The 18,553-nt window shown below is 42.8% G+C and overlaps 1 protein-coding gene and 1 pseudogene across 3 annotated transcripts in view; one reads left to right on the forward strand and one right to left on the reverse strand.

The window, feature by feature from the left end:
• Positions 1-18,553, reverse strand: part of Rnf216 (ring finger protein 216) — a 114,858-nt gene that overhangs the window by 62,324 nt on the left and 33,981 nt on the right. For all 3 annotated transcript variants that reach the window (XM_021162526.3, XM_021162524.3, XM_021162525.3), the window contains exons 10-13: positions 16,312-16,362; positions 14,641-14,778; positions 10,374-10,522; positions 9,834-9,912 (exon numbers count right to left, since the gene is read on the reverse strand). In XM_021162526.3, the coding sequence (XP_021018185.1) occupies positions 9,834-9,912; positions 10,374-10,522; positions 14,641-14,778; positions 16,312-16,362 (417 nt within the window). The remainder of the gene's footprint in view (positions 1-9,833; positions 9,913-10,373; positions 10,523-14,640; positions 14,779-16,311; positions 16,363-18,553) is intronic.
• Positions 4,128-4,535, forward strand: LOC147005398 (large ribosomal subunit protein eL28 pseudogene; annotated as a pseudogene).

The following is an 18,553-nucleotide window of genomic DNA, read 5'->3' on the forward strand; positions in this document are numbered from 1 at the left end:
TGACTGGAACAGAGGATTCTGTGATGTGTCTCCTGGGAAGTATTAACACTTTAACCATCACCACAGACTACTTCATGGGTTTAAAAAATTAAGTACCAGGGAGATGCCAGTTCCTGGGCAAGTGGGCAAACACTCAAAGCCCAGGGGAACTGCTGCTAGATCCCTGGGGCCTTCAGCTTTCTCTCTGATTGCTGAGCTTGTGTAGATGGCTCTGGATAGGAAAAGGTAGGTGAAATATAAAAACCAAAACTTCCTTTAGGGATAAGGGGGAAACAAAAGGTCTTAGTTTATATTTTCTTCTCCTGTATGGGGTAAGTTATCTTTCTTCCTTTTAGGCAGTCATTGCTAATAATGGCAAATGTGGGATTTATTTAACTCACAGTGAGAAATGGGGACATGAGGTAAGCAGTGTTATCCACTGGTGCATTTTTTACTCTTGGAAACACACACACCTGTTCTCTGGTTTGTCCCAGGACTAGGATGGCATGTACAGTTAGCAGACATGCCTATGTAATTGTCAAATTTCATTCCAGGAGGCTGGTGAGATGGCTCAGCGGTTAAGAGCACGGACTGCTCTTCCAAAGGTCCTGAGTTCAAATCCCAGCAACCACATGGTGGCTCACAACCATCCGTTAACAAAAATCTGATGCCCTCTTCTGGAGTGTCTGAAGACAGCTACAATGTACACACATATAATCAATCAATCAATCAATCAATCAATCGATTGTTCGATCTTAAAAATCATTCCAGGGTCAAGAAACCCATGAAGAACAGATGTATGGTGCTGTTCTGACAGAAATTTTTAAGATTAATTTTTACTTTATGCATATAAGTATCTTGCCTGCAATATATGCATGTGCACTGTGTGTGTGCTTGGTGCCCATGGAGGCCAGAAGGCGGCACCAGATCACTAAGATTGGAATTAAGGGCAGTTCAAAAGTGCATTAGGAACTGAACCCTGGCCCTCTGCGAGATCAGCCAGTGCACTGTTAACTACTAAGCTGCTTTTCTAACCCCTGCTACAGGAAATGTAAAAGTGGGTTAGAAAAGTTTGACAGAAATATTTGAGCAAAACCAGTGCAACTCTGAAACCCTTTGCTAGTGTGCGACTTGTGTTAACTGTTGCTGTCTGATGGAAGGATAGCTTCCAGGTATGGCCTTGGGATGCCCTGGGGCTTTCCTTCGGCTTTCTAGCTCTACTACTGTATATCACCTGGTGTCAAGCTTCAGTGTCCACTTAGCACAGTCTCTCTATAGTGACCAGTGATGAGTCAAGGGCTCTCTTCCATCCCTAATGGACACACAGAAAGCACAGTAACACCACAGCACCGGAGACCTGAAGCTCTTCAGTAGGACCTCTCTGGAAACTGCAGGAAGAGCAGACCACATTCATAACAAGGACTTCCTCTTCTAACTCCTCCCTTTCTGACTCCAATAATGGAGTATGGACTTTATTCTAGTAAGTGAGCCCTCACCTACAGGCTTCAGAATCTTTTTGTCACCAAGACTTTTGGTTCTTGTCACTGTAACTTCCTGATTTAAAGGTCCTCCCCGACAGAAGGAGCTTGAAGGCCAAGCTTCATCATCTCTGGATAATGTGAAGGCTTGGTTTAGTCCAGGAGTCAGCAGACTAGCTAAGTTCCCCAATTAGTACGTGGCCAGTAAGTGCCACTGGCCTGGTACCACAGCTGGAGAGTTGTCTTGGCAATGACAGCTGGATAATTTACATTCTCTCCACATAGCCATTCAGCTACAGCAGGCAGCTGCAGATTCCTGGTTTTGTTTTTTCTTTTTTTTTTTAAACAACAAACTGGTTTACTGCAGACGTAAATTTTGGTAATATTTCACAGACACTTGAGTTATGAGCATTGAAGGCTACAGAGGATGTCACAGGACCTGACAACTGTAAGAAAGATAAGCATGGAAGAGGGTATGTAGGTGGAAACTAACGAATAAGCCAAACTCAAGTGATACTGGGCAGAGATGGGTGTCTGATTCCACAACCGATAGACATTCAGTGTCCACAGAAAGAATCCAAACAAGATTTTCTTCATGTTATTTTCATACAACACTTTACACTGGCCATCTTTCCTTCCTTAGTGCTTGCTTACTGTGCACAGGTAAATCTATACCTCATTACTAGAATTTATCTAATTTTCCACATTAAAAAAAAGCTCTATGTGTACTATGGAATAAAAAGCAGACTTGTGTATTTAAGAGGGTAGAAAGATTCAACAGGGAAATGTTTGAACCTAAGGAAAAAATATTCCATAGAATATTGGAAACCATCTCAGAACCTGCCAAAATTTACCTTCTTCCACTCCATATCCAACATACTTAACCACTGTTAAAAGCAACATGCTGAATCAAGTTGATGAATGCTTTATATAAGAGTATACCAGAAAAATGAAGGTCTGGATACACACTCCATCACCTATTTTATCAGCCTATTTTAAAGAGGACAGTCTTCAGTCTCAGTCTTCAGGGATTCTGGGCACCAAGTATTTCCCAGATAATGCACCACTATCAAAGCCTTATCTCAGAGTGACAGGTTCCTGAAACTCCAACTTGAGTGTAGCTTCCTGGCAAACACTGCAGTGAGAAAGCAGATGCCTTTGGTCTTACATAGGACAAAATTAGCTCCTGGCTCACTTTTTATACATGCAAAATCCTCAAGGATGAACTGTCAGTCCCGCCATCTTGTTGAAGAGAAAGGGTGCCACCTATAATGCTGGGGCGAGTATAAAGGAGAGGCAGATGTCCTCACAGTACAACCATCTCTGCCATGAAATCTCAGTGCACACAGTAGTTTGCTTTAGCACTAACCTCAAAGAATTTTGTCCATTCTGCTTAAAAGACAGTTGTGCTGACACATCTATTTTGGAAATACCCAAGGGGGAGAAGGCACTTTTCTTGTGGAATACTAGTGCCATCTAGTGGCAGCTTATTCCATAGTTCACACAAAACAGCTTAGTACAGACAGATACCTCTCCGCATTGTATTATAGGTTTGGATTTTACCTTATCTCCCACAGACCCTTTCCTCCAAGAGCAGAAAAAGAACCTAGAGCACGAGTGGCTTATCTATAGGTAAAGGTTAAGTTCTGAAACAGATGGTCCTGGAAGCTGTAATACCCTGTGCTACATCTCTTCACTGTGGACACTGTAAATAAGATGAATGAGCAGAAGGAAGCGCTGAGAGCCAGCCAACATTTGCACAGTAACCATCTCCCTACCGGGTCACAGTCCTTTCAAACTGCATCAAACTCCAGACTCCACCATCCTTCTCCAGCCTCAGTCTCTTTACACTGGGTGACTTAGTCACTTCGCAAGTGTGCGCTGACAACTGTACTGGAAGGCACCAGGCAAACACACAGTTTACATACTTTACTCCTATCTTGAAATCCATACATGTGCAGAGCAACATCAACTTGTTTTTTGTCCTGCTGAAACGCTCTATATTCCCATCAATCACTGATGCAGTGGATCGAAGCAAAAGACTCTCCTGCGCCCTGTCTTATTCACATTCCATTTCTAACTATATAGCCCCGACCTGGCATCACTAAGCCTGTTCCTCTTCTCTCGATTTCCAGCCAGTTCTGATCCTTGGGATCTGAAACTGCTGCTGAGACAAACCTGAAGCTTAGTAGCAACAGAGCCATTTCTCAATCATGGCGAATGTCCATCTTAGCAGGAGAACACAAAGTGAACTAAATGCCCTGTCCTTTGCAAAAGCTGAGAACACATGATATGCAGTTCATTATGAACTGCTAGCTATAAGCAAAATGTTGTATTAACAGATAAAGAACTTTTCATCTGGCCTGATTCAAAGTACTCACTGCACAGTAATTCCTATTTTCACTAGGCCTAGACCTGGCAATTGCTGTTCAGTTCTTGCTACTTGTATCTGGTTACTTAAGAAACTGCACATGAGCTGGGCGTGGTGGCCCACGCCTTTACTCCCAGCAGTCAGGAGGCAGAGGCAGGCGGATTTCTGAGTTCGAGGCCAGCCTGGTCTACAAAGTGAGTTCCAGGACAGCCAGGGCTACACAGAGAAACCCTGTCTCGAAAAACCAAAAAAAAAAAAAAAAAAAAAAAAAGAAACTGCACATGAGGTCTCTGGCCACCATGTCCCTGCATCTGCAATGGATGGTCGTTCGGAACTGCTCCAGTTTCTTGATTAAGAGGTATAAGCAGACGTACAGCACAGAGCCAAATAAACTGAAACTCCTTCCGCTACAACGGGCTAATTCACTTCAAGACTGTCGGAGTGGAGCCAGCAGCTGATGGCAAAGGGGTCATAGTAGTTATGAAATGCAGATTCGGTCAGGGAAAACCTGCCACTTCTTACATGAGGACCACACCATCAACAAGAATGCTCAGGCTACCCTCAGCAGCATCAGGCACAAGATCTGAAAGAAAGAGTCCCGCCCTCATCTGCACATGGCTGTCATCTACAGGGCCAGTGCCATCCTTCAAAGCCAGAAGCCTATTGTAGTGAAGAGGAAACAGACCCGCCCTGCCAGGAGCTCCTGAGCCCCACACCCCAGAAGCAATAAAGAGTCTTGTTGAACTGACTTGTTGAACATCCTTCAAAAAAAGAAAAAAAAAAAAAAAAAAAAGAAAGAAACTGCGCATGAGTGGAAGGAGTCCTGCAGCACTGTCCTCCTGGGTCTTGCTAGTTTCACTTAGGATGGTGTCCTCAGCACAGCCTGGTTGTTTCACAGAACAGGATTTCTATCTCAACGTGAAGAGTATCCCATTAGATAAATAGACCACAGTTTTAGCCACTTATCTGTAAATGGTCATTCAATGGTTTCTGATTCATTGCAATGGTGGCTAATGCTGCAATTAACATGAGTTCTACTTTGTTCCCTGAGGTGTAGAAGTCTGGTTTGAGGTCATCCATCTGTCTAGTTTTACTTTTACCACTTTCTTTTTGGTGTTATAGACAGGAAATCAGTACCAGTGTTAGGCAGTTTCTCCTATTTTGTTCTCAGAGCTTTATGGTTTCAGGACATAAATGTAAATCTCTACACCCCCCCCCCCCCCGTGACAGTGGTGGTGCATTCCTTTAGTCCCACCCCTTGGAAGGCATAGGCAGGCAGATCTCCAGAGGACTTCCTGGTCTACAGAGTTCCAGGACACCAACCACTACCACCACCACCACCAAAAAACTCGAAACCTGGGGGTCCTGCTGGATGGTGGTGGTACACCCCTTTAATACCAGCACTCAGGTGGGAAAGGAAGGCACATCTCTGTGAGTTCGAGGCCAGCCTGGTCTACAGAGTGAGTTCGAGGCCAGCCAGGGCTGCACAGAGAAACCCTGTCTCAAAAAACTCAAAAAAAAGGGGCTGACTTTTATTTTATATGTGAGCGTTTCACCTGCATGTGTGTAACTGTAGGTTGTTTAACATGTTTTGAAATAGGAAAGTGTGAGACCTCCAGCTTTGCTGTTTCTCAAGATAGCATATGTGAGGCTCTGGTTCCATCATTAGCACTAAAAGCCCAAAGCAACTGTGAACAGATAACTTTCCCCCTTTCTTGTATGAATATCTTTTATTTTTTTTAGGTTTCTGATGTCATGCTGAACAGATGTGAAAAGAGCTGGTGCTATACTTCCAATCTTTACTGTCCCCCCAAGGACCGATATTATTATATCATTAGGTTACTGGAGGCAGAAGGTATAGATTATGTGTGCTTGTGTGTCTGATACCACAGAAAAGAACTGTGGGACTCTTGTCTCTTGATCCTTAGCTGTAAGGTGACTGCTTTTGTTCATTCACAAGCTTCTGTTACGACATTCTGCCTTTATCAAAGCCAAACACAACAGAAACATTTAAGTAGTTAACCTGCAAAGCAGGAAAATATGTCCTTTCTCTTGGTAAGCTGGTTTTTCCAAGCATTTGTAACTAACAGCTTATTTCGCTCTTGATCTCAGCAGAGATCATATACTTTCTGCTGCTGATTTTTAGTTTCAGTCCACTATGGTCAGAGAAGATAGCTTGTATGATGACAACCTTTAGTCTTACTACTTGCATTGTGACCTCTCAGTCTATCCTGGAAAAAGTTTCATGTATGCTTATGACCCCTTATAAAGGGGTCTTTTGCTTCTGATTGGTAGAATGTTCTGTTAGATCACCCAGTCTATAATGTTGCTGAAATTTGCATCTTTTTTAGTTGTCTTCTGTTGGGCAGCTCTATTCATCATAGATCTTCAACTGTTTGTGTGCTCCAATCTATTCCTTCTATCAATCAGTTCTATTAATATCTGCTTTATACATATTTGGGCATTGACACTGGGTGCATATAGTCACATCTCTTGGTACCTATGGACTGGATCACGGCTCCCTGGGAGGTCTGAACGCGACTTGCTGCCCACTCTTGGCCCTTGGCCCCAGCAGTGGTGCTGCTTCAGGGAGGTTTGTGAGGAGCAGCCTTGCGGGGGAGAGTAAGCCACTGGAGTGGCTTTGAGATCGTACAGCCGTACCCTCCACTGGTCTGCGCTCGATGCTTCTTGTTTATTGTTGAAGAGGTGATATGTCGGTTTCCTGCTTCGGCCCCCATACTTCCTTACCATGAAGAGAGTTCCCCTCTGAAACTGTCAGTGCAAACCCCTTTCCTCTTACCCCATGTCTCGGTCATGGTGTTTTACATAGCAGTGGAAAGTAACTCATGAGCCCTCTGACACTCTGTGCCCTTCTGTGAGGCTGCAGCACTATCTGTACACGACCTGTGCGCATCCTCCCATACGTGACAGTTTCTTATATGTAATTGTCAGACAATACAGCTTTGTGGGGAAAGATAAAGGGTCTTCACTGGCTGGGCGGTGGTGGCAATGCACGCCTTTAATCCCAGCACTCGGGAGGCAGAGGCAGGCGGATTTCTGAGTTCGAGGCCAGCCTGGTCTACAAAGTGAGTTCCAGGACAGACAGGGCTACACAGAGAAACCCTGTCTCAAACAAACAAACAAACAAACAAACAAACAACAACAACAAAAGGGTCTTCACATGTCTAATGCAGGAGCCATTTTCCCCTTGGGTATTTTTATCTGCGGTTGGCTAAATCCACGGGTACAGATTCCATGGATATGCAGGCTGATCATGATTTATAACTGGTTTGTCTTCCTGGCATGTTGACCGTTTCTTATTATGCTATAATTCCCTTGTTTTTCAATTGATAGTTTTTTCTTTAAGTGTTTTTTGTAGAAGTATGGCCAACCTGCTCTCTTTTGGTTATCTTTTCTACTTAATGTCTTTCCTTTCACTTTTAGCCAGTAGGTATTCACAAATCCAGCAAGGCTTTTGAAGACAGACAACCAGAACCTGATTTAAAACCCTTCCAGTCACTTTGCATGTCTTTTGTTCATGGGGCTTATTCCACATTGCACTAAAGCAATGGAAGGAGGAACTTACTTTTGTAACTTATTTTTTTTCTTTAAATACTGATATTCCTTTTTGTTTTCTTTTGCATCTTTGCTACAGGAATCTTCTCTGGGGTCACCATAGAATATATACAAAATATCATATTTATAATAATCTTTTAATCTGATAATAACTAATTGCATTCATTCTACTTTTTTTTTTCTTTTTAAGATTTATTTATTTTATGCATGTGAGTACACTGTAGCTGTACAGATGGTTGTGAGCCTTCATGTGGTTGTTGGGAATTGAATTTTTAGGATCTCTGCTCGTTCTGGTCAACCCCTCCCCTCCGGTCAACCCCACTGGCTCCAACCCAAAGATTGATTATTATACATAAGTACACTGTAGCTATCTTTAGACACACCAGAGGAGGGCATCATATCTCATTACAGGTGGTTGTGAGCCACCATGTGTTTGCTGGGATTTGAACTCAGGACCTGTAGAAGAGTAGTCAGTGCTCTTACCCACAGAGCCATCTCTCCAGTCCCTCATTCCACCTTTTTACATCCACCCTCAATATGACTTACATCACACATTACATGTTTTTGTTGTTGTGAATCCATTAGTACTTTTGAAGAGATTTTACGTTTTTTGTCTTTCAAACTCTGTATTGACTTATGTATAACTACCTTATTATAGAATTCTATATGTCCATACAGATTTTCCCTAACTTACTGTGAGCTGAAACAGCATTTGGTACACCTAACCAATCAAACACCAAAGCTTAGCAACACACAGTACCGCACAGAGTAGAATGCCTACGGATGGAATTCCACACAGGTAGAATACCTGTGGGTGTGTGACGGAGTGGGAACTGTAGCTGCTGCTGTGATCCAGCCATCATACTGAAGACGGTCTTATCATCATAAATTACTGGCCTTACAAAGGATCAAAATTGAAAGGAGTTTCTTGGGCTGTCAGGATGGCTCTGTGGGCTTGATCTCTGGGATCTATATGGTACAGAGAGAACATATTCCTACAAGCTGCCTGCCCTCTAACCTCAACATGTGCTTATACAAACACACACACAAAAATGAAATTAATATAAATTAAATAATTAAAATTTAAAATTAAAAGAAAAAACATGGTTTCTTAAAGTTGAAAAACCTTCTGTATATCAGGAACTAGCTGTATAAATGAACTTTGTAGTTTTACATTAATTTGTATTGCTATTTAGTTTTTGTTCCTAAATACTGGGATTACAGGAACATATCTGGTTTCTCCTCCTCCTGCTTCTTTGAGTTTGTGTGTACACATTCATGTATGTGTATATGTATACATCTTTACATCAGGTCTCGGTTGTCCTTCAGGAACCATTCACCATGGTTTCTAAGAAAGGTGTGTGGCTAGGACCTGGGCCACACCGAGACAAATTCTGCCTTTCAGGTGCAGAGATTATGGTGAGTGTGTGCAGCCATACCAGAAACTGAGTGCAGGACCTCCTATTTGTGAAGAAGGACTTTACCAAGCCCTGCTGCTGCTGCCTCCTCTTCCTCCTTCTCCTCCTCCTCCCTCCCCTTTCTCCTTCTCCATTTTTCTTTTTCTTTTTAAAAGACAGTGTCTCACTAGGTAGCCTTAGATAGTCTGAAACTTGCTATGTAGAATAGACTGGCCTAGAACTCACATTGATCCTCCTAATTCTGCCATCAGCAACAAACAGCCTGAATGGACAACTTAGGAAAAGGCTACAAAACTCTACGAATGTGTACAGGTTTCAGAGAAATGTTAATATTAAAACAACGGTGAGAAGTTTTTGTTGATTAATATCTTTTCTAACCTTTACTTCAGAGTTTTTTCACTGTCTCCAAGACAAGGCCATGCTTAACTCTGATCATATAGTTTTATAAAACGGCAGTGTCCATTAGAAATCCCTAAAGAGTTTATAACAGTTGGTAAATTTAAGACACCCTTACTCAAAGTAGAAGCCTCATTAAAAAGGAAGAGGCACACTTTCACCAGTGAGGCGACTACACAGCTCTGGCCTCTCCTGAAACGACTGATTCTTACAGGAGAAAACTCAAGTGAAAAACCTACCAGATGTGACATAGATGCCAACACAATGCTTCGCCTTTAATCAAAGAAGTGTGTCACTTTGACTTTGAAAATTACAGGAAGTGCATGTGTGTATGTGCTGTATGAGTACAGGACAGGGAAAACAGCAGAAGACACATTTTCACAGCACCTGTCTTTATAAAATGACATAGATGAGAAATCCTCCACTTTGCAACTGGATTTCCACAAGTAATTTCATCTCTGTAACTACGCCACCTGCCATCACCGATCTCCACTTCCACTTGCTTCATGAACAGCAGAGACAAACTATCCTCATGCATCAGCCCACAAGGGTGTGTGTGTGTGTGTGTGTGTCCCGCAGAGCGCAAGCCAAACTCACACAAGCCGCTGTTCTTACCTTCCGGCAGCGTGGGTTAGGGCAGCTGAACCTCTTCACATCGCTGTCCAACAGAGCAGGGAAGCTGCAGGAGGGGCACCTGGAGCGACAGGAAAGCGGCATCACTCAAGATGGTTAAAGGTGGGTCTCCTGGCATTGTGCTACCAAGGTGGAGGACTAAGCACGGCAGACGACAGTGCTTTGTATTCCTTAAATATCACTGCAGCCTAGACTGAGCTGCCTCCTACACTGCACTTACAGGGGAATCATAGACACCATGCCAACGTGTAAACTTACTGCCCACCACATTCCCCAAGCTCTCCAGGGTTCCTTGTAACCATTACTCTTCCCCCTTCCCAGGGCGCAGTGACTCAGCTACAGGCTGGAATACCAGCTAATAAGTAAGGTGTAGGCAGAGCCATAGGTAGACGTTTTCATTATAAGCTTAACTGATTGTTTCATTTCTTAGCAAGAAGGGCCAGAAAATCCAGACAGAATCTTCTTGCCTGGTAAAAGCAGACTTTACCTTGCTTGGGGAATGAGTAGATTGTCAGCACTCACCGGACAAGCTCATCAGCATAGGCTGCAGCGACTTCTTCCTCAGCTTTCCGTTCATAGTATTTGTACAGAATGGTCTGGGGGAGCACCTTCTCCAGCTCACTGGTTGGGAAGGAGCACGTGCAGCTGCCTTCCATGCAGCTGAGTTCTGACTAAAGCAAGCAGGCAAAGGAAAAAGTTAGCCAGGGCTCAGAATAACGAAGAGTAAAGGGTGCCAAATGCATCTTTCAAAGGGAAGGACAAGAGCACAAACATGAAGGTAGCAAAGCCCTTCTCCTCCGACGAGGAAGTCGTAAGTAAGAGCATAACAGCCTTCCTTCTGTGATCCTACCAGAGGACCTCCAGCAGCCCAAGCTATGATCTATGAAGAAGGAACACCAGTGGCTAAGGTGATACAGCTCAGTGAGCTGGGAGAGGCTGACTTCACTGTCTGAAGTAAGCAGCTTCACTTGTAGACTCTGGGAAGGGGAGGGAAAGGTGGTAACTAGATATGAAATTGGCGGCGGGGGGAGTGGTCCCAGCTTCTACTCTGGCTTTCTCTGGATGGCTCTAGTTGGAGCATGCTGGGATGATGGCAATTTCATATCCACAATAAGGTGACAATGCCTTAGAATGACCTTGGAGGATCACAACAAGAAGCACTAACTATTCAGACACCCAAGGTCACTATTTGGCCCATATGCCCATGTCTCAAAAAGCTTTCAAATACATCATTACTAAGAATGTTACACAGAAAATGTTCCTAAAAACCAAAAAGAAAGGAAAAAAAAAGGTGGGGGGGTACTAGACCTCTGGGGAACCATAAGAAGAAAAGATAGTTCCCAAAGTGAACACATGGAAATGACCGGACTTAACGGTCCCAACAGTCCCCTGAACATCTTCCTTTTCCAGGGGAAGAAGCTGAGGCAGAAGATCTCACCAGGTTTTCCACTTAGGTCTTTTTTGGTATGTGTGTATGTGTATATATATATATTTTTTTTTTTTTTTCCCCAATCATGGAATCATGGTTCCCATGGCCCCTATTACTTCCTTAGTGACTAGTGTGGTTAAAGTGTTTGACACTCTGTCCTTGGTTCAAGAAGCAGCTTCACGACAACTTGTGAGTGATAAAGCTGAGAGACAATTATTTGCTACAATGCTGGGCACTGTTGGCCTGAGAAATCAGACCACTTGACCCTCTCATGCCCCATTTCAACTGTTCCTTTTTCTTCCCCAAAGCAGACTACAAAAATTTCTCTTCAAGACCAGTCCAAAAGAACTATATATACTACCTTCTTTCTTGTCTTTTGTATTGGAGCCAGCCATAAAGCAATTCTCTGAACGTTTTATGTGACTGCACACTAAGACCTTCAATTTCAGATGGGTCATATCACAGGCCAGGAAGGATCTGAATAGCCTTGGTGGGTTTCTCTAGTATATCAGACTCTTGTATAATGCCATTTCTGTAAGCTGTTGGTACTTCAATCTTATCCATGTAATAAAGACTCCTTAAAAATTCAAAGGACAGGATCTAGAGAATTTTTGGGTGTTCAACACCAGAGGTTTACAGAATGCGAACAAAACTCCATTCCCTTGCTGGGATGGAGATGTCTCCAAACTCTACAGAGACAGAGCTTGTATATTAGGGATCTTGCTTGCTCTATCTATCTACCCCTCTACCAACCTCCTTCCCTTCCTTTCCTTTCATCCCTCCCTCCCTCCCTGCCCCCCTCCCTCCCGATCAGTCTGTGGACCTGGAGCTTTATAACAACCTATGTAACAAATTTGAAGTATAAGCATTTCTCTGAGTTCTGAGAACTTTGTTAAATAAGTCAACCAAACCTAATGAGCAGGTCATGAAAACCCCAGTTTGTAGTCAAGAGATAGATGGTCCAGAGGCTTCAACCTATAGAATCCTGAGTCTCCATAGACAGTTGACTTCAAAACTGAACCAACTTACACCATGTGTAATGATGACAACTACAAAACTGAGTACATGGCTTGCCAGTGGAAAGAGATCCACACATCCAGGGCCATGGGAGTAAACAGTGCTTTAAGCAATTAGTGGAAGGGCTGGAGGCTGAGGCTTTCCCTCCCTGTTCTCAGAGAATGATTCTCAGTATTTCCTGGTCTTTTAGGATTTTGATTTTAAAGGGATAATTATTTATCAATTCAGATTTGTCTCAGGATTTACATACTCATTTTTCAGTGAACCATGGGAAGTATACGATTCGGATGGGTTATAGAGGACTAGTGATACTCAAGGTTATATGTGGGGGCTAGAAAGATGACTTGGTGGTTGGAAACATTGGCTGGTCTTCCAGGGGAGCAGATTTAGATTCTAAGGAACCACATGGTGGCATTCAACTGTCTCTACCGCTACTCCAAGGGATCTACATCCTTGTCTATGCTCCTCATGCACCAGGACCTCAATGATACACATGTATACATACAGGCAAACATTCCTACCCATAAAATAAGTACATTTTTTAAAAACACATTTGGGAGGCAGAGGTAGATGGATTTCTGAGTTCGAGGCCAGCCTGGTCTACAGAGTAAGTTCCAGGACAGCCAGGGCTGCACAGAGAAACCCTGTCTCGGGAGAGAAGGGTGGTTATGTTTAGGGAGTGATGAGTAACATTAAAGATGCTTGAAAAACAAAACAGCAACCCATCCTATTTTATGTTTAATTAAAATCACACACACACACACACACACACACACACACACACACACACACTTAAATGAAGTTATGCCACTTGGAATGACAATATTCCTTTCTAAAAGCCACAGACTATCTAAAAGAAAACCCAAATGTCACATGGGAAACCTCCTTTAGAACTGTCCTTCAGGGGAGGCCAAGAGACTGTGATAATAGTATAGTTTACTGCTGCTGACCAGAAACTGAAGGAAAGACCTTACCGATGAAGACACCAACACTATGGCAGAAGACCTGGAGGAATCTACCTGGAACAGACCTGAAAGCCTCCTCTTGAGGACAGGCATCTGATGGAGCTATACAAGCTGTCCAGGAAGAAAATCAATCAATAGTCCTACCAGGAGTAATGCCTATGACTACAATAATGACAAAAAAGACAACTAAAGTTGTTCTCAAAAGTTCAACAGAGGCATCTTTACCCTAGGGGTAACTAAAAGCCATCTAATTGGACTTAAGGTCAGTTCTATAGCAGAGAATTTATGCCTGATACTATAAAACTAGCCTAATTCCTGTATCTGATAAGGCCATGGACACGAGAGGAAAACTTACTACTGCCACTTCACTGAACCAGTATAATTTCAAATTACATTCTAAATATTTATCTTTATAACTTCTACCTCTAATCCTTCATCAAGAAAATGTCTTTTTGCAGCAGACAGACATAGCTGGGTCAAAATGCAGAGAACAATTGACCCTGGGGTACCCAGCCCCATATGATACATATGTAACACAACCCCTAATCTAAGGTCAAAAGAAAATCACAGAAGAGGTGGGAAGTGTCTAAGAGTCAGAGTACAAATCATAGTACCAGGATGTCAGCTGCAATATACCATCTTCTATAGTTGATATGGCAACTGTCAGAAAACTTCAACATGCCAACATAGATGGGAAAATCTCACAAGGTCCTACTGGAAATGAAGAGGTTCATGTAAGAGGCTGCTGACAGAGGGAGAATCAGTTTTCTCTAGGGATAACCCCTTAAACACACATATATAGCACTAACTTAGCTATGTGTATGCATACAGATACACACACACACACACACACACACACACACACGACAAGAGGTCAAAAGTTTGAGGAATAATAGGTACAAATGACGTTGGATGGATTGTGTGTATGTCTGTGTGTGATGCAAATACAGTACCACATATGAAAATCTATAAAAATAAAAGGTCACGGCCATGTTCTGAGTCACTGTGTTAGTTTTTTTTTTCCCTCTGCCACCTCTCTTCTTCTTTCCCCCTTTCTTTCAGTACTGTCAGTTTAAAGCAACCTTAAAACCGTCTTAAAGTATGTGAAAAATGCTAAGGCATTTTTATATGCTCAAATAAAATGAAGACGAATCCTGAGCTCACCATTTCTCTAACTTTGACCAGCAAGGTGAGCGCTGAGACAGGAGCCCTGTGGAGCTAGACATATGGTGTGAGTGAGTCAGGAAACCTATTGTACTCAGAACCAACATGACAAAAATCAGGTTGTGCATTTATCAGCCTATTAGCAGAACCGTGCTCCCACATAAGTGCTCCTGTTCATAAGCACGGTCACCTTTCTTATGTGCAGCACACTTACCTTTCCAGATCCAAACACTGCCTCCTGGGCATATCTGATGAGACATTCTTTGCAGAACAAGTGAGCATCGGCACATTGTGTCAGCTCCTCAAATGGAAACTCTCCATAGCAACAGCGGCATTCAATCAGCTGGCCATCCTATAAGCCAAAAAAGATATATGTTAATGCCCCATAACCCATCCCAAAGAAGTGAGGTCTCATCTACAGCCCTACACACTTCCTTGCCCCAGACACACAATGAGGTCAACACCAACTCCTATGAGACACCTAATAACAAAAAACGTTTAAACCTAGCTCAGAAGCTAGGTACCATGGCAATGTATGTGTGACAACAGTACTAAGGATACTGAGAAAAGAGGAACTAGAGTTTGAGGCCAACCAGGGCTATGGAGTAAGATCTTGTCTCAAAAAGCAAGTTAATAAAAAAAAAAAAAGTCTAATTCAGGATATCAGTGTAACAGTACACCATAAGTAAAGACAGCAAGCAGCGGCTCCGACAGATGCTGATATGACTATAAAAGGGTTAATAATAGCATGACACATTGTCCCAAAGCTTTGTAAAGCTGGGCTTTGCTCCTCTGGTCAGAAGACAGGAGTGTAAGAGATCTTAAGCCAGTCCTTGCTTTTGGTTAAGAGACCGAGGAAAGCGATGAGACAGGGCCAGCCAGAGGCCTGCTCACTCTCAGGATGCTCACAAAAGCCCCTAAGCAAGTTGGCAGATACGGCATGGCAACCCCTGGCCCAAGGCTACATACAATGAATCTGAGTTCTACATTTCCATCTAGAACTGAGGAGTGGATTTCTGTAGCTTTTTGGGGAGAAAAAAAAAAAAGAGTAAAAAAATTTCATTTATTTATTTAATGTATATTATATGAGTACACTGGAGCTGTCTTCAGACACACCAGAAGAGAGCATCAGATCCCATTACAGATGGTTGTGAGCCATCATATGGTTGCTGGGAATTGAACTCAGGACCTGTGGAAGAGCAGTCAGTGCTCTTAAACTGCTGAGTCATATCTCTAGTCCCCCAAAAGTAAAAATTTTAAAATGTAAAAATGTCACATTTTGCTTTATGTTTTCTCTGTAAATGTACAAAGCTATTTTGACTGTGGCTCTTCGTGGCTTCTTCTCTTATCTGTCCCCTAACAGTATCTTCTTGGCTCAGCTGTCACCAATGTCTTCACAGTCCACTCGTCCAGCTAACTTAACTGTCTCTCATTTATCTCTACTCTTTTCTAGTCCTATGTGCAACCTTCCCTCTTTTTCCCTGACCTACCCTTCAGTCTCCTGACTTCTGCCCACTAACACCACTCTGTCCAACTCCTTTCTTCCTCCTCCCCTCAGCCTCTGGCTCAATTTTATATCTTCTCCTGTTCCTAGAAGTCCAAACGCCAACTGTCACTGAGGAACATAGGGTCATTTAAAGGGCCAGGCACATAAAAGATTTTGTAGTATGGATCTCTGCTCATGCTCTTTAAGAACACATCTATCTCCTTTAGTTCCGCTTTGGTCTTGTATAGAGACAGCCTCCTCTAGCTGATGTCACTGACTGAGACTGGACTGATCCACAAACTGACAAGTCAACAGGGGATTTTATATAGAAAAAGTGTGATTTCAAAAGCACAAATGAGAAAATCCAGAATAAATTAACTTGGTGAGATTTCAAAATACCTTTTGATACTGTTCTTCATTCATCTGCAGGGCGAGCAAGAAGTCTTCATGCTGAGGAAGAAAAGCACCACACATTCAGGCACAAAGAAACCATAAACCACTAGCATGCACTTCATCTCATGCACATTACCATAGGGGTCGCTTCTGCTAACATTGCTTAGTAAATGAGAAAGCTACCAGAGCATAAATCTACAGAGTGAATAAAGGAACACACCAACACAAAACACTCTGGAACAGCACAGAACAGCAAAAGCAAACACAAAGCTAAAGGGGCCAAAACCAAGTCTGACAACACACTTTGCAGGTTAAGTTGGGAAACAAACCGCATTTGTATATTGTATTGTGTATTGCTGCAGAAGGCAGAAACTAGCTGACCATAAAGGAGGAGTGTGGTAGGAACTCAAAAGTAAAAAATATTTTTTTTTCCCCAGATAGACCTCTCTATGCAGTCCTGGCCTGGCTGTCCTAGAACTCAGTATGTAGACCAGGCTGGCTCCCTCCTGCTCAAGTGATTAAAGGCACAGACACAATGCCTGGCCAAAACATGTGCCTACAGGGCATTTTCTTAATTAGTGATTAGAAGGGAAGGACCCAGACCATTGTGAGTGGTGCCATTCCTGGGCTGGTGGTCCTGGATTCTACAGGAAAGCAGGTTGAGTAAGCCATGAGGAGCAAGCCAGTAAGCAGCACCCTCTATGACCTCTGCATCAGCTTCTGTTTCCAGGATCCTGCCCTGTTTTCAGCTGCTGTCATGACTTCCTTAGATGATGAATGGCTATATGGTAATAATGTAAGCCAAATAAACCTCTTCCTCCTTATGGAATAACAGAAAAGCAGAACTAAGGCAAGACCAGAGAAACCAGCTCACTTTTCCATGCCAGAAAGCAAAGATGTGGTCAGAGACTACCAGATTAGGACAAAGGGGCTACCACTGGTTAGAAGGACAACTTGGATACAAGGGTAATCATAACTACAAATAACAGATAATCCATTTTAAAAATCACTTTTTGGGTAGCCCTGTGATTTTAAATTTAACTTTATATGCATAGGTATTTTTCCTATATGCATGTGTGTGTACTATGTGTGGGTGTCTGGTGCCCACAGAGGGCCAGAGAAAGTCATCAGATGCCCTGGGACTGGACTTATAGATAGTTGTGAGCCACCATGTGCGTGCTGGGAATTGAGCCTAAGTCCTTTGGAAGAGCAGCTATTTCTTCAACCTCCCATGGTGGTGTTAACAAATGTGATTCTGTGATGGATCAAGATTTGAAGACTCTTTCTTCAAATTCTAATGTCTGCTTGAGATATATAATTTTTACCCACACACATATATACTACCACTTCATTTTGAGAGAGTGTCTATCCAAATACTTAATTTTGATTAATCAGTAATTTTTCTGCCAGTTGTTTTCTTCTGTGTTCTGAGGTGTGTGCGTGTGTGCGTGCTGATACAACTACTCTCAACTCAGCTGACAAGCACCTCTCCTCTCCTGAGGATGAGTTTTCACGTCTAGACGCTCGCTCTAAAGGCACTCCTGGACTTCTCATCTTGTTCCACAGAACTACTTCAAAATTTACCGGAAAATAGCAACAAACACTACCTTGGACTTTCTTCAAAGATATTTCCACACGAAAGTAGATTTTCTTTTTGCTTTTTTTAGAGACAGGGTCTCGGTATACAGCTCAAGCTGGCCTTGAACTTGTAATCCCCCTGCCTTAGTCTCCCCAGTGCTGGGACTACAGGTGTGTACACCGCCATGCCTGACTGACACTGCACATTCTATTATTTTCATGGTGGTCTGGGAATTGGACATAGGACCTGACTTATGCTAAGTCAGATGCTCTCTCACTCAGCCACATCCTTGGCCTTCTCTTATTAAGTTATCTAGGGTAGTTTTTATGATTTTGGCCCTGGTTGCAAGGTAGCTAGGATTACATTCCAACACATGGAGAATATTATCATCTTAAAAAGTATGAGTACAGAGAGACTGCTCAGCCACCACTGCTTGCTACAAATTTAACAGTTTTTTTTTTTAACAAAAGAGCAAATTCTATTGTTTTTAGAAATGTGACCTAAGGTTGCATACACTTTTAATTCCATGCAGAGGAGAACAGACCTTTGTGAGTTTAAAGTCAGCTTGGCTTACACAGAGTTCTAAGACAACTGGGCTACACAGAAAGAGACCCTGTCTCCAAAAAAAGGAAAAAAAATGTGATCTCACAGGCCTGAGTCTTTGGGAAC

Source organism: Mus caroli, unplaced genomic scaffold, assembly GCF_978045245.1.
Source record: "Mus caroli unplaced genomic scaffold, Mus_caroli_1 scaffold_4, whole genome shotgun sequence".
NCBI classification, from domain to species: domain Eukaryota; kingdom Metazoa; phylum Chordata; class Mammalia; order Rodentia; family Muridae; genus Mus; species Mus caroli.